The sequence below is a fragment of the Neophocaena asiaeorientalis genome, unplaced genomic scaffold, assembly GCF_003031525.2.
Source record: "Neophocaena asiaeorientalis asiaeorientalis breed wild unplaced genomic scaffold, Neophocaena_asiaeorientalis_V1.1 scaffold197, whole genome shotgun sequence".
In the NCBI taxonomy this organism is placed as follows: Eukaryota; Metazoa; Chordata; class Mammalia; order Artiodactyla; family Phocoenidae; genus Neophocaena; species Neophocaena asiaeorientalis.
Window position 1 is genome coordinate 6,553,888 of NW_020174703.1, and position 23,236 is coordinate 6,577,123.

Consider the following 23,236-nt stretch of genomic DNA (forward strand, 5'->3'; position numbering starts at 1 on the left):
AAGTAACACAGGAAACAGACATCTTTGCCCTATCTCTGTCCATGTGAATATCTAACCAAACTCACAGGAGTAGACATTGGGAGTAAGATGGGGCTAAAAGATGAGGTAGGAATTAGTCACTATGCAAAAGATTAACTTCATAAAATAATGAGTCATATGTTTACCAAATTTTCTTATTTCAAAATGACCCAACCATTACAATGATTATAAATTATTATTTTTACCTAGTGCAGAGTCTCTTAATTTGTTTTCCATCTGAAAGATCTTAAGGATAGACACCTGGTTTTCTTTTGTCTTGTTATGTTGCTGTTTGATAGATTTCCTGACTATGCTAACCTTATTTGATTGGGAATACATTAGATATTGGATGGGGCAAGGATGACAGGAGAGAATACGGGGACCGCAATATAATCGCTTATTCTCTGTTCCTAACTGCATGGAAAATCCTCAACTAATGTCTAACAGTTCTTTCCCCATTCAATAACATACATTATTATCTTTTATTATGAGTTCCTAGTATGTTCTAAGAACTGAGCAAAATGCACCAGGCATAGAGTAGAAAATAAGACAGATGAAGTCCCTGACCTCATGGAGCTTGTATTTTAGAATAAGAAACAGAAAATGAACAAACAAACAAAAAAATGATTAGAGATCATGTTGTAAAATAAATTTTAAAGTGCCAGAAGAAGAAATTTCTGTCAGAAAACAGGAAAGAGCTTAAGCATATTTGAAAACTGAAAGGAGGTAAGCTGAGCTGAAGTGTTATGAAAGAGGGGAGAGAATGCTGCGAGATGAGTTTAGGGACATGGACAGAAGCAGATCTTGCAGGATCTCATAAACCACAGTAATGACTTTGTGAATCATTTAGTCTGCTATTTCCTAACACTAGCAGTTTGAGCTTCCTGTAGGATTTACTGGCCATAAATTATGCTTTGTATCCCTTGTCACTTTGCTTCTGGGTTCTTTTTCTTTTTTAACCGATGTAGGGATTTTTTGTGTGAATACTAATTGTATACATATCAGGCTAAGCATTAGTATGAGTATTTGTGTGTGTGTATATGTATGTATGTGTTCATATGTATATGTGTATGTGTATATATAAATATATATTATGCATAAGATACATATAAGATCTTACACTGGAAGATGCCACTCATCTAACTCAGTTCTGTATTATGTTTATATATGATCATTCATACAACATCTAAATTTTTTCTAATTTTTTAATTAAAAAATTTTTTAATACAGCAGAATCTACCTTTTCATTTCCTCAGTTTCTACATGGGTATGCCAAATGCATAATCTCCACACTGACTAGTAATCTTAAAACAAAATGTGGGATTAAGTGCATGGTGCCAACCATCTGTTTCTATACTCATAAAATAGAAGAGGAGGGCATCAGAAATGTTAAATATCAAATTTATTTAATAAATCTTCCCCTTCCATATATCCCTCTCCATTAACCCTGATTATCAGGAATATTTTCAGATTGTGATTTTCTCCTTAGTTGACCCTGGCAGGCCTTGTCTACCAGCACAAATTCCAAATCCATAAAGACACTCAAAATATAGATGACTACACATCTCAGTTTGTATAGGGCAGCCCCAGTATACATGGGTTACCCAGCGTAGCTATTAATAAAGCCTCCTTTTATTCTCTCAAGTGTCCCAATTTAGGCCATAAATTATATAGTTGCAATACTAAAAACAACAGACAAAGCTTGAACTTTGAAACTGGAAAGCTATATCCAACTTCGGATAACTCATCTAACTTCTTTAAGCTTCAATTCATAACAATAATGGCATTATGTCATAAGACTACTGTAGAATCAAACAAAATAACTTTATGTTCACTGCCATGGCTCCAAGCAGGTACTCAATAAATGTTAATACTCTCTCTATTCCTATCCTCCTTCTCCAACAATACAACAAATTCAGACAGTTTACCCATTTAATCTTCTTACTTGCTTATTATTCCTATTATTTTAAAGGGATGAAACAGCTCTCACAGCCATTTTTTCAAAGGCAGTCCAGTATAACAAAAACATCTCTGGATTAGAGGTTAAAAGATAAAGATTTAAGTACCAACCAGTTCTGTCACTTACCAGAGTTCTGCCAATCTTTATTGGCCTGCTTCCTCATCTGAAAAATGCCTTACATACCTAAAAGCACTGTTATGGGAAGAAATAATGTACAAAAATGTACCTTGTAAAGTGGTAGACAAATGCTTACATTAACTTTTTTAAAAATAAAAACTCTTAATTTTACCATGGGCCTACCATATAGATTATCACATGAATTGTTAGGGGCAGGGAGAGGGGTGAAGTGGCTCCAGGCTCACAACTATCTAAGTTACTGCTAAGATACAAGAATTACTCCTTCCTCCTTTTTGCCTAGCCCCATCCACTGCTCTATAGGTTTTAGAATTAATCAAAAAAATACCTGGACAGAAATTCAGCTGAATTGTGGGAACATGGTATTTTTATAATGTTACATCAATTTAATTAAAATGCAGTATGTTAGTGAGGGTCCAACCAGGAAAACATAAACCTCCCTATATATTTAAGACAGATAAAATGTAATGCAAATAATTGGCTACAGTGGTGACAGAAAAAGCGCAGTGCCACAAAAGGCAATCAGTGAGGCAACCAGAGCTTAGCATAGTAGGACAATGCTACACCCTTATGCTGAAGGGCAAAGTGAAGAAGTAGTACCTCCAAATGCAAGCTAGAGCTCTATCAGGTCTGTCCAGTGAAAGAAGGACCCACAGAGGAACTAGAACCACTTCCAGAATAACTGCCCAAGGCAAAGAGGGTAAGGAAGAAACATCCTGACTTCTTCTTTCCTTGCCTCCCAACCTCCAATATCCCCCACAAAACATGCAATTGGAAATGCAACCTGTAAGAGTCAGCCTCCCTGTGATAGGGAACAGAACAGTGGAAGGGTAAGAAATGCCTCTCAGAGCAAACAGGCCCAACACCTGCAAAAGTGGTAATACTGCTCACTCTAGGAAATACTGTAAGAAGTTATTTCACTAAGTCCATCAAAATAGCATGTTTTCCTCTTAAAACTTTACACTGAAAGACTGACTTACGAAAGATTTGGATTATCTTCTGTTAAATTATTTTCCTTTCTTGTCAAGCATTTGTAGAAAAAGCTACTAAAAATGTGACTTCGTTCAACAAGTTCATCTGACACCTTCTCCAATATAAGATACCTGCAAAGTAACACCACAAAAGTAAATTATTTTTAGATTTTATCTGGTCTTCCTCCAATTACCTGTGTTCAGAAAATCTTCATTTTTACGTCCTATTAGAGTCAAAGCAATCTTGCAATTTGCTCTTATTTCAGCTTTTTTTTGTTCTTTAGTTACCTTACCTTCTATCAAGATCAATTAAAGAAGAAATTTTCCACATATTCATTTACTTAACAAATATTTCTCAAATTCCTAATATGTGCCAAGCACCATATTTATACTAGCAACATAAAATGAGAGGGGGCAAAAAAAATTCCTGCTCCCGTAGAGCTTACAATCCAGAAGAGTGACGGTACAAGGACATATTAATCAAATAATCATGCAATCAAATACAAAACTGAAACCATGACGCTCCTAAATAAATCTAGAGAAATTTTAATAACTCTGAGACATGACTAACCTCTAAATCCTTAGTCCATTTCTTTACTAAAAGAATTCTTCAACACAAGTTTATAATTCAATCACTTAGTGATTAAACCTCTCATAATTAGAGAACTCTACTATTGTTAATAGCTTATAAAGGTCCAAAAATGATCTTGGAATTGCTTTTTTAAAAAAAACATAAAAGACAAACACAACTTGAATTTTTTTTAATGTGGTTATGTGGAGGGTATACTATGTGGAAGGCGACACACAGAATGCTTTTGGTGTGCTGCTTAAGGTAAAGTATTCTTTTTTTTTTTTTTTGCGGTACGCGGGCCTCTCACTGTTGTGGCCTCTCCCGTTGCGGAGCACAGGCTCCGGACGCGCAGGCCCAGCGACCATGGCCCACGGGCCCAGCCGCTCCGCGGCATGTGGGATCCTCCCAGACCGGGGCACGAACCCACGTCCCCCGCATCGGCAGGAGGACTCTCAACCACTGCGCCACCAGGGAAGCCCAAGGTAAAGTATTCTTTATCTTAATCTGAATAGCGATAACATGGGTACACACATATGTGAACATTCATGAGCTATACACTTAAAATTTATGCACTTTCCTATTTGAAAGTTATTCATCAATATTAAAAATAAATAGAAAGTAGTTTAAAAAATAAAGTAGAATCCCCTCTGAAAAGAAGTCAAAGAGTCAGAGATACAGGCAGGTTCAGTGAAAAGGAAGTATAGAAAAATACTCTTAGAACTGAATTTGAAATTAAATTATATTAGTTAATTCCAATAAAACATATCAAAATTAACATCAAAGATGATTCATCTCACAAAATATAAATTTGACACTATTTAGGAATACAAAAATAAGTAAGATATAAGATGCTCAACCTTTAGAAGGAAAATAATCATAATGCTACCCAATAACTTTAAAATAAGGCAAAATATTATATGAACCATAAAAGAGATACAAATAAGGTATTATGAGAGTTAATATTATCTGTTTAAAACCAGGAGAAGTTTTCAAGAAGATAACCCTTGTGAGGAAGCTTGATAGAGGAATAAAATTTCAACAGGTTAAGATAAAAAGAATATTCCACGAAGCAAGAGTAACACGGCATTAAGGCAAAAGAGTGAATAAGGATGGGCTTTGTTTAGTAAACTGTTTATAATTCAGTTTTGCTGGACTATGTAATAGGTTCAGGGTTTTAAGTAGATGGCAGAAAAGACAAATTAGTGTCATATTATCAAGACACTCAAATGCCTGACTGTGTTTGAACTCATTTTGACAGGTAGTAAGAAATTAATAAAAGTTTCTAGTGAGAATTGCATTCATGGAGTAAAGAATAATAATGGTGGTAATAATATACTTAACAGATAGGAAAACAGAGACAAAGGATATAAGGAGACTGTTTTAAAAGAATAATAATTTAGGTAAGATAAGTAGTACTAAAAAGATCATGATGACAGAAGAAAGACAATAAACAAATTTGAGAGACTGCATCTTCTACTCAGGCAACTGAGTATGTAGAGAAGGAAGGGAGGGTGAAGAGTCAATGATAATGAAAACTTTACTCCCAGCCAAGATGGAATAATAGGGATTAGACTTACACTCCTATTTGAAACAAGCAAAAAATCAGACAAAACACATGAAACAATAGTTTTTAAAACACTGGACATCAGGCAACAAAGAACAGTGACCCTTGAGAAACGGTGAGCTCCATAATTGCCTCAGCTTACTGCCTTGATAAGTTTCCAGGCTGCAGCACAGAAGGGAATAACCCAGGTGGAACATGGCAGATTCCCTGAGTTGAGGAGATGCTGAGAGTCAGGAGAGACTAAGGCAGCGAGAGTTTGCAGATCAGAATACTGGAAAAGAAAAAGCACTATAGACAGAGAACTCCAGACATCTGCAGAGTCCTCCTCAAGAATTTAGCAGAATATTGATTACTGCATGTACGTAAGGAAAATACCTAAGACTGGGGAAAGAACTATCTGAAAAAAGTAGAGGGAATGGTACCCAGCATTCACGCAGGTTGTGGGAATACTGCCTGCTGCTACCAGCCAGGCTGGAAAACCTAATAATTCATGAAGCACTGAGTAGAGTATTCAGAAGGGTCTTTCCTCAATAGTGGGGATTAATTTGTTGGGCTTGCTTAACAAACCTTAAAAAGCAAGATCCTTAAAAGCATCAAACTGTTTCCAAATAATCTGTCTCAAAACACAATTCAAGAATATTTATAGGAATATACCAGCACCCAGTAAAAAAATCACCAGACATGCAAAGAAGAAGAAAAAAAAAAAATACCACTCATAGTGAAGAGAAGAATCAGTCAATTGAAACCAATCCAGAACTGACAAGGACACTAGAATAAGTAGAAAAAGACATTAAAACAGTTGTTATATAATAATTATATTCCATATGTTCAAAAAGTTAGAGACATGAAAGATATAAAAAAGACCCAAACAGAACTTCTAGAGATTAAATCTACAATGTCCAAGATGAAGAGTAGATAAGGGGGCTTCCCTGGTGGCACAGTGGTTGAGAGTCTGCCTGCTGATGCAGGGGACACGGGTTCGTGCCCCGGCCCGGGAAGATCCCACGTGCCGCGGAGCGGCTGGGCCCGTGAGCCATGGCCGCTGAGCCTGTACGTCCGGAGCCTGTGCTCCGCAACGGGAGAGGCCACGACAGTGAGAGGCCCGCGTACCGCAAAAAAAAAAAAAAAAAAAAAAAGGAGTAGATAATAACATGAGATTTTTGAGCCTATCCTTAGTAGAATAAGGATAGCACTCTTAGTAAAACAATAGGGCTGAAATAATATGATAATAATAAATTGATTTGGGAAGGGTCAGTGAAATAATTAGGAGACATCTTGAAATGTTAGAAATGTAGGTATAGGGATAGAGTACAAAATGAGGGCTAGAGACAAATTACCACTGCATGCAAGTTTCTTTCTTACACATTCCTTCAGCTTGGCTATATAAAAAGTTGAAAACTATTTTTAATGGAATAGTAATATGGATTTTTAAAATGACAGCTAACTTTTACAGCACTTAAAGACACAATAGAGAACTACAGAGTTGTTTCTTTCTGGTTCCCAAAGTGATCTGTAATTATATAAGTACCTCCTTCACTATAATAATACTATAGTCCAAGAAGTATCAGTCAGGGACTTCCCTGGTGGCGCAGTGGTTAAGAATCTGCCTGCCAATGCAAGGGACATGGGTTTGAGCCCCGGTCCGGGAAGATCCCACATGCCATGGAGCAGCTAAGCCCATGCGCCACAACTACTGAGCCTGTGTTCTAGAGCCTGTGAGCCACAACTCCTAAGCCTGCGTGCCACAACTACTGAAGCCAATGCGCCTAGACCCCGTGCTCTGCAACAAGAGAAGCCACCTCAATGAGAAGCCCGCACACTGCAACGAAGAGTAGCCCCCTCTCGCCGCAACTAGAGAAAGCCCACGCGCAGCAACGAAGATCCAACACAGCCAAAAATAAATAAATAAAATCTAAAAAGAAGTATCAATCAATAGCAAGCAAAAACAAAAACAAAACAAAACAACAGTAACTCTTCTGAAGTATATAGTATCTATGGGAAGTAAAGGAATGAAACTGAATTAGTCAACACCAGAAAACTTTGGTAGACAAAAATTTTCAAATCTGAAAATTTGGCAGGTTATTTTTAGCTAGAGTTAAAATACTTCAGAGATAAAGATATTTAATAGTCACATCAAAACCTGTAAAACAAATGACAAGATCATTTATCATTGTACTTACTTAAGGTAGAAATCAATGATTACATCATTAAGAAACTCTCCTTCTTCTAAGCACTCCAGATCTTCATTAGTTACTCCTAAGCCCCCTTTAGTAGGTGGTGGAGGATATACAATCAACCTTAAAAAGTAAAAATAAAATTAAAATATACTAATATTGAAAACTCTAGTGTCAAAGGGATTTGTTATATAGGAAAATAACAGGGCAGTAGTATTCAATAACTAAAATGTGTAGGGTAAAAAAATATTTGACATGATACAAGCAATTATATTTTCCTTCCTTTGTTTTCACAAGCTACTAATAGTACTCTCATTGAGTATCTTTTCATTTCCAATCCTTCCCATGTGGGCTAGTCTCAGTATTTGTCTAATCAATAGGTTATCTCACAGTCAATTACAATACCGTTGAGGATGTCTCTCTTCTGTACAATTTTTAACTTTCAACGAACTGAAGTAATATAACTTTCAACGAACTGAAGTAATAAACCATAGAACATTCTCCTACACTCCAGTTTCCAATGCTAAGTTTCAATCCCCAAGACTAAAAGAGTCAACAGTCAAAAACAATGCTCTCCTACTGGTGGCTAGTCTACACCAGCAGCTGGACAATGAAGAATTACCATGGGAGCTTAGGAGGCAAGTTTCCCATAAAAAAGTGCTTACGATGCATAACTTAAAGAGAACATAAAGGATATAAATAATTAGAGCACAACCAGAAAGAAATGGAAAACAAAATGACAACTAATTAGGCATTTTTCCTTTGGCACCCTCTCTTAAAGCTCAGACATAAGAGCAGTTGTGAGTTCTGACTATAATCTTGGAACAGACAGGGTGGTACTCATTGCACAAATATAGTCAATAATAAAGGTATAATATGTACTTGTTGAACTAGAAAGATTCAAGAAGATAAGAATCATCTGCAGTTGATTTAATCTTGGTAACCATGGCACCTAAATGAAATAACACAGGAAAATTTTAAGTGCTAAAATGAAAGTTACTATTTTATTGGCTATTTCCCTATCCTGTGCTTTCCTTTTTTTTTTCTTTTTTTTAACAGAGAAAAGGAATCTTGAAGAGGAATAGAAATCACTCTCAAGTGCACAGACTCCCTTATGCTGCCTTACCACCATGAGAAGACATATAAAAGACAAAATACGAACAAAGAAGTACTTCTGAAAGGGAAGTTCTGATAAAGTACCCTAAATTGAGGCACACATTAATAAGCAATTTCACTTTTCCTATTATATATTCAGATACGGAATATATAATCTTAAAAACCATACTCTTCTATTCAAATATTTTCAATAAATGCTTTAATCTTACCACATTTGACATCTTGGCTACCATTTCTGTCTTATTAACATAAAACTAAATGAAATGGCATTGATTGTTTTCTTAATAATTTTTTTAACTTTTTAATAATTATTTCTATTATTAACTGTCAGCAAGAAAGTAAAACTCAAAACATTTAAAAAGGAAAAGTACTTAAAATCAGCAATGTGAATGAAAACTACTAATTTGCCCACCTATTACAAATGGGATATGACACAGTACATACTTCTGAACAGGTCCAGTGGGCCTGACTTCTCGCCATTCTTCATCTGGATTCGATGTAATAGAAAGTGAGTAGCAACCACTACTTTGCTTCTGCAGTAAGGTGTAAGTAGGCTTGGCTGTATCTGTATTTGAGGGCTGACAGAAAATGGCAAAGAAAAAGGTCTTATACGTGCACAAACACGTATTAACTCTCAAAAGGACAAAGTCAAAAGTTAGACTGGTAAGAGAAAATGTGACTAAAAGAAATATTGATACATACCAATGAGTTATATATATACTCTTAGAATTTCTATAAAGATATAACTAAATCAAAATAATACTTTGGATCAAAAGATACTATACAATGATCAAAGTTTAACCTGAAGTGTTACTTACAGGTCTGGCTTTATAATTAACTTAGGAATCTGAAAACAGTATTCATTTTGTTCAAAATGAACAAAAGAGGTGATAAATAGTAAGAAAAAATTTAAATGAGAGGCTGAAAAGAGTTTATAAGAACATAAATTGATATTTTATTATTAAATGGAAAACTATGATACAAATTTGTATATACAGTGTAATTACCAGGCAAAATTTTTACAACATTATGCAAAAGACAGTGGTGAAGGCTTACATCTTGACTTCCACTAATGTGGCTTTCTACAGACCTTTAAAAAACCAGATTAGCCCCAGACCAAACCCACATGAGTGTGTGTGTGTGTGTGTGTGTGTGTGTGTGCGCACACGCCCATGTCACAGCAAACTTAATAAATGCTTTTCTTTCTAGAGGTATTTGGCAGAGATACACAAGCCACATGTGTATTAGCAACCTCCTATAAAAATAAACACAGCATTTTAAAACTTACCATTAATTGTTCCAAGGTAATTTTAGACTTATATTGATAAAAGAATTGCAAAAAACAAATAAGCCTCTCACAGATCCCCCTAATATTAACATCTTTTTAAACTACAGTACAATTATTAAAACTAAGAAATTAATGTTGGTATCATACTACAAACTAAACTACAAACTTTATTCTGATTTTACTAGTTTTTCCGCTAACAAATTTCTTTTGTTTCAGGATCCTACAATTCCTCAATCCTTCCTTGTCTTTCATGACCTTGATATTTTTTAAGACTGTTGATCAGTTACTTTGTAACTGGGTTTGTCTGATTTTTCTCACAATTAGACTGAGGTTATACAATATTGAGAAGAACAACACAGAAATGATGTACTCTTCTCCGTGCAGGATGTGACAGGTACATTAGGTCAATATATCTTATTACTGGTAATGTTAACTTCAATCACTTGGGTTACGGTGATGTCTGCAATGTTTCTCCACTGTAAAGTTACTACAGTGGAGAAAAAAAAGTTACTTCTTTTTTGTAATTAATTAATATTTGGGGTGAGAGATTGATATTGTACACATATCCTGTTTTCCCTTAAGTTTTCATCCATTAAATTTAGCATCCCTCTGTGGACCTTACCTGCAACAATCATAACTATGATTTTTCTAGAGGTGGTTTTATATCTCTCTTGTTCCTTTTACATTTATTAATTGCAACACTTTTCTAAGAAAGAATTGTCCCTTACCCACCTTTTTTTATGTTTTCATTCATCCACTCAGTTATTTATTTGTATCAATATAGATTAATTGGTATCATATCTTATTTTTTCATAATAATCACAGGCTATCATTACTGATTTTGTTGATCTTACTGTTCCAGCTCTGGCACTGGGAGTTCCTTTAGGTTGGTTCCTGTGCTCTTTTGACAAAACACAGCATTCTGAAATCATGCTCATTTCAAAAAAAGAATTTTTATCGAACTGCCTCCCTCCCCCTCACTAATTATATTAATCATATGCTAACCTGAGATATTGATTTCATCTTCATTTCTTCAGCAGTAGCAACAGGGAAAGAACAAGTTGAAGCACAGTAATAATGAATAAAAGAGCTTTCTTTTGAAGAGAGGTTCTGAAATAAAGGAAGTGCTTGAACCCAAGACAGTGGATAAGAAAGCTCTAATTCTCCATTGGCTGTACTTATTTCTGTCATAATGTCTTGCAATTTCAATTCTTCTCTCTGTGAAATAGAACTGTGTAGCTCAAGGAAAATGAATTCAGTGGATTTTGCTATGAAAGAAAAAAGAAATCCGTTTTTATCAGTAGTGTTATTTTTCAAAGGGATTATAATTAAAATAATTATTAGTAACAATAAGGTTGGTATACAACTCAACAAACTATTTTGTATGTTAGTTAATAACCCAGGCAAATTAAATCCCAAAACAGGCCATTAGTAACCTATAACCAAAACTCACAATTTTTAGACTCCTACTACATTAGAATACAAACTCCACAATGGTATTGACTGCTGCATCTCCAGTACCTGGCATTTACTAGGTGCTCTTAAATGTTTGTTAATGAATGTATGAATAAGTAAATGAATGATGACTAAGCAATTGTTTTTCTCTAGCCCTCTTCATATATCAAATCTACCAATTAAAAAAATTTCCATTCAAACATTTCCTTGAAAATCATTTTCTCTCATCAAATGACATTCTCTCCTCCCATAATGATTATAAATGGCTTGTGCATTTTTCCAACTTCTCTGCTATTTAATCATGAATTTTCCCAATCAATTTGGAAGTAATGAGGACAACAAAATAAGTAATTTTAAAGACATAAAATTTAGTTCACTACTTAACATCTTTAATGTGCAAGGGAGTAGGAGGGGAAATGGCAGAGAGATTAAAGATAAGAAAGAAATTTACCAATTTGATTTACCCAATTCTAAACCAGACTCCTTTAGGAGTTGGAAACTAAACAAAGTTGGGAAATATCTCAAGATACGTATATATTGATAGATAAGTGTTATGGGAGCACCAGAAAAGTATTCAACCCAGTCTTAGAAAAATGATACATAAGTAAATAAACTGATTTATCTTTTTTAGAAACTATAGAAAATGTTGAAGATAAAGACTTCTGTATTTTATTTGACTTTGCCACTGATTAGTTCTGTCACAGTTCATTATGAAATAAGGGCAAGAAACTCTTAAGACAGGTAGCCAAGGATGTTAAGTGACTAAAAGATAAGGTAGTCCTTTTATTTTAGAAGATAATTTTAATTGGTTGAGTAAAATTAAAAGGAGAAATTAAATGAATAAAGTATCTTACGTAATATCAGGGGATAAGTTATTTTGAATTCAATGAACTTATTTCAATTCAATGAAATAATTACATTCTACTAAATTATTTTAGAGGAAAATTACTTTATTTATAGGACTTCTCAGATTATCCTAAAATTTAGAAATCTTTTTATACTCACATTGCTGGCTTAACATAGAGTTTTCTAACTGGGTCTGAATCTCTTGAAGATAATTTGAGGAGACCCAAAGAAAGAGGATAGCATGACTTCTTTTACTGTGATCATCATCTTTATTTTTCCATAACCCAAACCGCTTTAAATGTGTAGTATCCACTAGCAATGAAATCTCATGCAGGGACACTGTAATAAATAAAAGATAACAAGGTAATAAATTAATCTATTTAGGAATACACTCCATATGCACTGTATGATTCCTCTTTAACACAATGTATTTTTTAAAAAGAATTATATGCAAGGTTTTTCAAAAATATCATTTCCAGTACATTTCAGTAAACTTGGCTGAAATACCTAAACAGTATTATTACAGTAAAAAAGATCACATAAATTAGAAAGGGCGTAAAAAATTTTTAAAAAAAATTAGAAAGGGCCAAACAATTTTTAAATGATAATTAAATGTAGGAATTTAGCCTCTCACACTATATGATCTCGGACTATCTTATCAATGCAGAAAACTAAGCATAGTATAACTGAAAAAACTATATAATTCTATCTTGGTTAACACTATCAACCAAGACTGCAAATGCTATCATAAGCCACTTAACGCCTATTTTTCTTCTCCTCAAACATCTGCATTCCACTACACAGACCAGCCATTACCCAAAGATTCCCCAGAGTCATATGAGCTTCTGAAAGGTCTAGGATGCAATTTTTTTGGTGGCGCCTCCTGACTTCCTCTCTTCCAATCCTGTCATGTCCTATTCTAACCTACCTTCCCTCTTCTTTTACTCTCTATTTACTGGCTCCTTTCTCTTTTTCTTTGTTTTTGATTTGTATGCCTTTTTTAAATTGAAATATAGTTGACATATAATGTTAGTTTCACATTACTACATAATGATTTGATATTTGCATACATTATAAAATGATTACTATGGTAAGTCTAGTAACCATCTGTCTCCATACAAAGGTATTACAATATTACTGACCATACTCCTTATGTTGTATATTACATTCCCGTTGCTTATTTATTTTATAAGTGGAGGCTTATACCTCTTAATCCTTTCCACTTATTTCTCCCAACTCCCCACCACCCTCCTCTATGGCAACCAGCTGCTTTTTTTCTTTATCTTTGAGTCTGCTTCCCTTTTGTTTTTAGATTCTATATACAAGTGAGATCATACTGTATTTGTCTTTGTCTGACTTATTTCACTTAGCATAATACCCTCTAGATCCATCCATGTTGTCACAAATGTCAAGATTTCATTTTTATAATGGTTGAGTAATATTCCATTGTGTATATATATATATATATATATATATATATATATATATAAAACACATCTTCATCCATTCATCTATTAGAAGACATTTATGTTGTTTTCACACCTTGGCTATTGTGAACAATGCTGCAATGAACACTGGGGTTCATGTACTTTTTCAAATTACTGTTTTGTTTTCTTTGGGTAAATACCCTGAAGTGAAACTGCTGGATTGCATGGCAGTTCTATTTTTAATTTTTTGACCAACCTCCATACTATTTTCCATAGTGGCTGCATCAACTTACAATCCTAATGTGTGCCAGCAGTGGAAGAGGTTTCCCTTTTCCCACATCCTTTCTGGAACTTGTTATCTACTGTCTTTTTGATGATAGCCATTCTGACCAGTGTGAGGTGGTATCTCACTGACAATTGGCATTTCACTGACAATCAGTGATGCTGAGCATCTTTTCATGTGTCTATTGGTCATCTGTATGTCTCCTTTGGAAAAATGTCTGTTCAGATCCTCTGCCCATTTTTTAATAGGGTTGTTTGTTTTTTTGATGTTGAATTGTGTGAGTTCTTTGTATATTTTGGGTATTAACCCCTTATCAGATATATGATTTGCAAATATTTTCTCCCATTTAGTAGGCTGTCTTTTCATTTTGTTAAAGGTTTCCTTTGTTGTGCAGAAGTTTTTTAGTTTGATGTAGTTCTACTTGTTTATTTTTGCTTTTGTTGCCTTTGCTTTTGCCGTCAGATGCAAAACACTGCCAAGACCAATGTCAAGGAGCTTACCTCCTATGTTTTCTTCTAGAAGTTTTATGGTTTCCGGTCATACATTTAAGTCATTAAACCATTTTGAGTTGATTTCTGTATATAGTAGAGGTAGAGGTCCAGTTTCATTCCTTTGCATGTGGCTGTCCAGCTTTCTCAACACCATTTATTGAAGAAACTATCCTTTCCCTATTGTATATTCTTGGCTCCTTTGTTGAAAATTAATTTACCATATATATGTGGGTTTATTTCTGGGCTCTCAGTTCTGTTCCATTGATCTCTGTGTGTGTTTTATGCCTATATCATACTCTTTTGATTACTATAGCTTTGTAATACAATTTGAAATCAGGATGTGTGGTGACTCCAGTTGTGTTCTCAGGACTGCTTTGGGTATTCGGGGTCTTTTGTTGTTCCATACAAATTTTAGGATTTTTTTTTTTTTCTTTTCTGTGAATGACTCCATTAGATTCTGTGAAAGACTCCATTAGAACTTTGACAGGGATTACAGTGAATCTGTAGACCGCTCTGGGTAATATGGACATTTTAACAATATTCTTCCAGTCTATGAACACTGTAACTCCTCCATTCTGAAAACTGTCAATGAAACTGGCAGCAAAGACAGATTAAGTTAAAAGTAAAGAGTGAGAACCTTCAGAAAAACTTCTCAGCATTTCTTCCTCATGCAGCTCACAGCCCCAAATAGTTGATACTATTTCTGTGAAATCTAGATAGTTATTACTAATCCAAATGTTCCAAGTTCTTAGTATGAAAGTTAAATATTCTTTAGGAAGGCTGCTTTAAAAAGATTCCCTTAAAAAAGCCGGGGGCGGCTTCCCTGGTGGCGCAGTGGTTGAGAGTCTGCCTGCTGATGCAGGGGACACGGGTTCGTGCCCTGGTCTGGGAAGATCCCACATGCCGCGGAGCGGCTGGGCCCATGAGCCATGGACACTGAGCCTGCGCGTCCGGAGCCTGTGCTCCGCAACAGGAGAGGCCACAACAGTGAGAGGCCCGCGTACCGCAAAAAAAAAAGAAGAAAAGCCAGGGGGCATTTAACACCATCACAAGAAAAATTTACCTCATTAACAAATTTTCCCAAAATATTTAGTTTATTCTGTTACAGGGCTATGACAGACACTGAAAGTAGGAGTTGCCTATCATTTTTCCTACCTACTGTTAGGGATTTTAGTAACAGGACCCTAATTTTATGAGGAAGCAAGATACCACCTCTTAAAAACTCTATTTCCTAGCTTCCTTTGCAAATAGATGAGTGGTCATTTGACTACATTCTAGCTAAGAAAATATAAGCAGAAGGTTAGGTGGTATGCACACCCAAGAAGACTCCTTAAAAGGGAAAGAGATAGGTGGTATGTATTCTTTCTACCATTTTTCCTTTCCTCCTGCTCTCTACCTGGAACATTACAACATGATGGCTGGACTTCCCTGGTGGCACAGTGGTTAAGAATCCGCCTGCCAATTCAGGGAACATGGGTTCGGTCCCTGGTCTGGGAAGATCCCACATGCCACGGAGCAACTAAGCCTGTGCGCCACAACTACTGAGCCTGCACTCTACAGCCCACAAGCTACAACTACTGAGCCTGTGTGCCACAACTACTGAAGCCCATGCGCCTACAGCCCGTGCTCCACAAAAAGAGAAGCCACCACAATGAGAAGTCCGCGCACTGCAATGAAGAGAAGCCCCCACTCGCTGCAACTAGAGAAAGCCTGCGTGCAGCAACGAAGATCCAACACAGCCAAAAATAAATAAATGAACAAATTTATTAAAAAAAAAACAAACACGATGGCTGGAGTATGAGCAGCCATATGGACCATGAGACAAACTAAAGGATGAAAGTCATGTGCCAGGGATGACAGAGTAAGAAAATGAAAGGAGTCTGGGCCTCTGATGACCAAATAAACATCATATCAGCCCTGTTCAGTCTACCTCTGGAATTCTTAAATGTGAAGAAAAAATAAACTATTTTCTTTAAGCCACAGCCAAACATAATTAACAGCTAATATAAATATGAATAAATCAAATTTTTCCCACAGCTGCTGCAGAAAAATAAACACTTAGACCCGTAGATTTCCCCACCTACAAAAACCTTTCACATGCATGCCTTGTTTTATTTATTTATTTATTTATTTATTGGTTGCACCGGGTCTTAGTTGCAGTAGGCGGACTCCTTAGTTGCAGCTCTCCTGCTCCTTAGTTGCGGCATGTGGGCTCCTTAGTTGTGGCTCGCTGGCTCCTTAGCTGCAGCATGAGAACTCTTAGCTGCAGTATGCATGTGGGATCTAGTTCTTTGGCCAGGGATCGAACCCCGGCCCCCTGTATTGGGAGCGTGGAGTCTTAATCACTGCGCCACCAGGGAAGTCCCTGCATGCCTTGTTTAAAAAAAAAATTTTTTTTTATATGGGAATTTATTTAGCACAGACAGGATTTGAAGAAGCAGACTAATATTTTCCTCTTCCATTATAAAATCGTAAACCCATTACCACCGACAAGAGTATTTTTCCAAAATTTTTAATTAAAATCATCTTTTAAAGATCATTTGGAGCTGATTCACTTTGTTATAAAGCAGAAACTAACACACCTTGTAAAGCAATTATACTCCAATAAAGATGTCAAAAAAAATAATAATAATTTGGGAACTTCCCTGGCAGTCCAGTGGTTAAGACTCCACACTTCCAATGAAAGGGGCCTGGGTTAGATCCCTGGTCAGGGAACTAAGATTCCACATGCTGTGCAGTGTGGCAAAAAAAATATTTAAAAAAAAAATATATATATACATATTTATATATATTCATTTGGGATAGAAAAGCTATAAAGAAAGCAACATTTGAAACAAAGCACAAAATATTAACAATGAAAACCTAAAGTATCATTTTTGATGTTTGTTTGTATCATAAGAATTTGAGAGGTAGCTCCATTACAAAGGTCTTTACCTATAGATTTTAGTTAGATGTAGTGGGACTACATCAAACTACAAAGCTTCTACAGGGCAAAGGAAATCATCAACAAAATTAAAAGGCAACCTACTGAATGAGAGAAAATATTTGCAAGTCACATATCTGATAAGGGGTTAAAATCCAAAATATATAATGAACTCATACAACTCAACAGCAAAAAAACCCCAAACAATCTGACTGAAAAAAAGGCAGAGACACTGAAAAGACATTTTTCCAAGGAAAACATACAGACGGCCAACAGGTACACAAAAAGGTGGTCAACATTGCTACTCGTCACAGAAATGAAAATCAAAACCACTATGATATACCACCTCACACCTATTAGAATGGCTATTAACAAAAGAAAAGAAATAATGAGTATTGGCAAGGATGTGGTAACAAGGAACTCCTGTGCACTTGCGCACTGTTGGTGGGAATGTAAACTGGTGCAGCCACTATGGAAAACAGAGTGTTCTCAAAAATATTTTTTTAATGATCCAGCAACTCCACTTCTGGATATTTATGCAAAGGAAAGGAAAACACTAATTAGAAAAAATATATATGTACTCCCATGTTAACTGCATTATTCACAATAGCCAAGATATGGAAAAAACCTAAGTGTCCATCAATGGATGAATGAATATGTGATAAATAATATGTGATATATATATAATGGAATACTGTTCTGACAAAAAAAAAAAAAAGGAACGAAATCTTGCCATTTGCAACAACATGCCTTGAGGGCATTATGCTAAGTAAGCGAAATAAGCCAGAAAAAGACAAATACTGTATGACATAACTTATACGTGGAATCTTTAAAAAAAAAAAAAAGCTCATAGATACAGAGATGGGATTGGTAGTTGCCAGAATCAGGGGGTGGAAGAAATGACAGAAGGGGATCAAAAGATATAAATTTCCAATTATAAAATAAATAAGCCATGAGAATATAATGTACAGCACATGGTGACTACTGTTAATAATACTGTATTGCATATTTAAGATCTATTGCATAGATCTTAAAAGTCCTCATCACACACAAAAAAATTTTTGTAGCTATGTATGGGGATGGATGTTAACTTGACTTATTGGGGGAATCATTTTGCAATATATACAAATATCGAATCATAATGTTGTACACCTGAAATTAATATAATGTTGTACATAATTTATACCTCTATTAAAGAAAAAGAAATTGAGAGGTAGCTCTGTTACCCAGGTCTTTATCTACAGATTATAGCACTATTTTTATGAAGTTATTTCCTCTTGAATCACAGGCCTTGGTTTCTTTAAATAGCTAATATTATATTATTCCACAATAACTTATTAAAATTTCCTAATTAGGAATATCAGTATATTTATTTTTATATATTATATATGCCTTACATATTCTTACTACTTATAGTAGCTTCCTAATCATTAGATTCATTATTATAACATACAGTTGTGGATTCTGTACATGGGTATCTGGGGAGTCCAACTAAAGTTACTTCAATCTCATCTTCAGTGTTGAAACACAGGTTTCCTCTTCCCCAGTTCATTTGTGAAGTGCTATTTGTATATATTGTTTTTGTTCATCCTTCTCATATTTCATTCTCTAAAGAGACTATTCTCTGTTGCTTATTATTTGTTCTCTTAATGTTATTTATTCTGAAAGGTTTTTATTTGGAAAGAGAATGAGAAACTTGTTTGAGTCTCTACAAATTATAGGTCCATTTTCCAATCCACATTGCCTTACTCAGATAAGAAACAGTTCTGCCTGTTTAAATCTCTCTTAATCCCTACACAAAACCATTTCACATGTTCGTGTGCAACACTAAAAATTTTCCTTATACTTCTTTACTTACAGTGTCTATTTTCATCCATTTTTATATATCAAAAATCTTGCTATCAAAACTACTTTTGTTAATCCCAAGAAATTGCCATGAGTCCCTTCATATTACTTGAAGTCATTAAAACAACAGTATAAAAATAGTATATTTTAAGTGTTATAAAACACTTTAACTCATTTTGAAGCTGCTAAAAAAAGTGTTAAATTGAAACATATTATTAACCTTATTTTTACATAAATTCTACACTGGAAAAAATTATGAAAAACTAATTGCAGAAATATCTCAGAATTTTTGCTGACCAATTATTTTATACTCAAAATTACAGTGAAAAGAGGTCATAAGACAATGATAGCTTACCTTGAAATGGGATCTTAATATACTTTGTCGTGAACTAAAGGAAAAATAAAAAAGCAAAATACGAGTCACCACTCAAGATGTGTTACTATTAAAATTTTTCAATTTTTTTTCTTTTTTGAACCACAAGTACATAATCAAAGTCTATACTAAAAGTCTTAAGCCTTTTTCTCAATAAACCAAAAAGATGTTTCACTGTAAAGACTTAGTTTTATGGAAGTTTAAGAACCCTGTGCAAGTAATTTAATTCTCAATATGCTCATTTATAAAAACCAGCAAAGACTTTACTTAATATACTTTTCAAAAATGTTTCCTGAGGGCTTCCCTGGTGGTGCAGTGGTTGAGAGTCTGCCTGCCGATGCAGGGGACACGGGTTCGCGTCCCGGTCCAGGAAGATCCCACATGCCGCAGAGCGGCTGGGCCCGTGAGCCATGGCCGCTGAGCCTGCGCGTCCGGAGCCTGTGCTCCGCAACGGGAGAGGCCGCAACAGTGAGAGGCCCGCGTATCGCAAAAAAAAAAAAAAAAGTTTCCTGAATATTTTTTAAAAATTAAGACAAAGTCCAGAAGAAACGGCCAAAAGACCTCACAGGGTGTCACTGACTTTGGTAAATAAATCACAAAGCAGGATTTGATCCTTAGCTTTGCTGACATTCCCAGCATTCATTTTTCTTTGTTCCATGTTATAAATTCCCTTCTGACTAAGGATTCAGCAAGGTTCCTGCTCTTTCTGCTCCTTCTGTGACAAGATGCTAAATTTTCTCTAGGTATCTTTTGTATATATCTGACCTCCTTAAGTGTTGTTTTGTTTGTTTGTTTGTTTTGCAGTACGTGTGGCCTCTCCCGTAAACAAGACTGTTTCATTAGACTACAAGTTCCTTGAAAGCAGAGATCATATCTTACCATTTTTATATTCCCTGCCTTATCCATAACAGAGTGAAATATTAACAAAACTTCTAGGAAAATACCTGAATTATAATCTGACATAGTCAATTCAACTAATGTTTATAAGTGTCAGGTCTTTTGGCAGTTTCTTCTGGACAATTCAACTAATGTTTATAAGTGTTTTAGGTTTGAGCCATTTATGTAAAGTGTAAAGGGGAATAAAGGCACGACTCTTCATCACAAGATGCTTAAAGGCTAATGGAGAGGTTTAGGCAAGAATACAAACAAAAACACATAGAATAAATCCTACAACAGATGTACAAACAAAGTGCTGTAAGTACATAGTAAAAGGAGAAGTTAATTATGGCTAGGAAGGAGAAATTAGGAAAAGGTTTTCTGGAAGAGGAAGTATTTCAGATAAGCCTTAAAAGATTTTAACAGGCAGAAAAATAGTGAGAAAATATAGAGAACTGAGCAAAATCCAATATGGCTTTCATATGCAAAATGTGATGAGTTAAAACTGAAAAAAAGTGGAAAAATAGAATAGGAACTATTCCTGGAGATCCTTAAATAACAAGTTTGGGAATCTGGAGAACAATTTAAACCATCAAAATGAGATTTCTTCTTTTTGCTATTAACTATACCATAAAGAAAAATTTACTTTACCATCAAGTGAGTTTTAGAGCCCAAAGAATATCAATGTTACATATGATTTTTTTCATACATAATCCTCATTAGAGTAGTCAGATTACAGATATGATTTTAGGGCACTCCTCTATAGTTTCAAGATTTCACAAGTAAAGACATGTTTCAATATAGGTATAATGACATTCAAATTGTCCTATATAAAATTAATCTCAATTCTATTTTCATTTGCACTAAAAAAAGAGAAGACAATCTGAAAATGCCTTGTCCAAAAAGCAAAGCTAAAAAAAAAATTAAATATACTTACTGTAACACAACCTTTAGAAGCTCCTTTTACTTTACCAATATAAACAGAAGTAAATATAAAATCCAGTTGCAGATCCATCTCATTACTAGGTATAACACAGGAAATGTTTTCCATGACAGGATTATATTGACATAATTCAGATGAAGCCTAACAAGGAAAAAATTATAAAATGCATATAAACCTAAGTATTATATAAATGCTGATGATGATTTTCAAAGTCAAATACTTCTTTAAATCACTATTAATGAATCTATGAAGGATTTTACACTGTTCTTACTGTGAAGAAATAGTTATCTAGTCCTAAAAAGTATATGGTTGGACTTCCCTGGTGGTGCAGTGGTTAAGAATCTGCCTGCCAATGCAGGGGACACGGGTTCAAGCCCTGGTCCAGGAAGATCCCACATGCCGCAGAGCAACAAAGCCCATGTTCCACAACTACTGAGCCCACATGCCACAACTACTGAAGCCTACTCGCCTAGAGCCAGGGCTCTGCAACAAGAGAAGCCACCGCAATGAGAAGCCTGCACACAGCAACGAAGAATAGCCCCCGCTCGCCACAACTAGAGAAAGCTGGCGTGCAGCAATGAAGACCCAAAGCTGCCAAAATTTAATAAATTAAATAAATAAATTTTTTGTTAAGTATATGTTTACTTTGAGAAAATTACTCTAAAAAGCTGAATCCTAAATTAATTCCATAGGTCCAAGTTTCAGAAATACATTCTCCTCTGTATCAAAGCCATTTCAAAGTCAGTATTCTCTAATAGGCTTTATTCATTTTTAACTCAACAGAAATAAATTAAAATTTACATAATTAATTTAATTTTAAATAATTAAATTACTTTAATTTTATAAATTAAAATATATATAACTAAACAGTTTCAAATGAGTTTTTAAATACATCATCTCTCTTAATCACCACAACCACCCCATGGGGCAAGTTTTTTTTTCTTTTTGTATTTTATAAGTAGAGTTAATATATGTTTGGATTGGTTAAGTGACCTGCCCATGGTAATGCAGTTAGTAAGAAGCAAAACTAAGACAAATGCAGGTTTCTAACTCCAGGTCAAGGGTTATTACAAGCACATAAAATTGCTTCCATAAACCAAGACAATGCTCTCAACTTCTGCACTTTTACTGAGCTATGAAGGAATATAAGTGCCTAAGAACCACCTGTTACATCAAATCTATATACTTTATTACATGCACTATGGCTGAGGATAGCCAACCAGCTGCCTAAAACCTCAAAAATCATACCACTTCTGCTCAAAAAATTCACAACTCTGCTTTTAAATTACAATAGACTACCAGGCAGTATCAGCAGCAGCAATTTCCCACCATCTCTTTGGAGCTTTACACTGCTTTCAGATGACTTTTTCCACTCCACATTTGCCTAGCTGTTACACATTATCCCTCTTTAACCTTAACATCACTAATAACCAAATAAATTACTACTAGAGCAATTATGCACGTGTACTCACTCTCCTCCTACCTCTAGAAAATGTGATTAATCCTCACCTGAAACATGCACATTACTCATCATTTTTAACCCAGCTCACAAGGCCATTTACCTGCCTAATAGAATTTCTTTATCATTCTCAGCTTTTATTGCTTACTGAACTCTTCTTATCCCCTAAGTAAAAACGGGGAATCTAATCAACTACAGATGGTTCTAATCAGTCAAATAACTGCCTGTGTGTTTTAAGTGACAAAATGAGAAGATGAATTAGAAAGAATTCCTTATTGGGCCTCACATTTGGTAAAGACTAACTGCCTCTTAAAAACGGTCAATCTATGTTTCTCATAACTTCATTTAAAATTGGAAACAAGGGAGGGTGTGGAGGTTTATTCTGTCTTATAGATTTTGGTAGATCTCTACATTATTCGCTGCTTGGCTGTGATCATATGCTGTCAGTTCTACAAGAGATGTCATTTTCCTTTAACACAGTCATTTCATACTGTATTGTCAATTTATATACTGCCAAG

At 35.0% G+C, this 23,236-nt stretch overlaps 1 protein-coding gene across 8 annotated transcripts in view; it reads right to left on the reverse strand.

The window, feature by feature from the left end:
• Positions 1–23,236, reverse strand: part of SENP7 (SUMO specific peptidase 7) — a 171,803-nt gene that overhangs the window by 9,740 nt on the left and 138,827 nt on the right. For all 8 annotated transcript variants that reach the window (XM_024759197.1, XM_024759202.1, XM_024759201.1 and 5 more), the window contains 7 exons: positions 21,254–21,400; positions 19,423–19,456; positions 12,258–12,437; positions 10,803–11,065; positions 8,954–9,087; positions 7,400–7,516; positions 3,094–3,216 (listed from right to left, as the gene is read on the reverse strand). In XM_024759197.1, the coding sequence (XP_024614965.1) occupies positions 3,094–3,216; positions 7,400–7,516; positions 8,954–9,087; positions 10,803–11,065; positions 12,258–12,437; positions 19,423–19,456; positions 21,254–21,400 (998 nt within the window). The remainder of the gene's footprint in view (positions 1–3,093; positions 3,217–7,399; positions 7,517–8,953; positions 9,088–10,802; positions 11,066–12,257; positions 12,438–19,422; positions 19,457–21,253; positions 21,401–23,236) is intronic.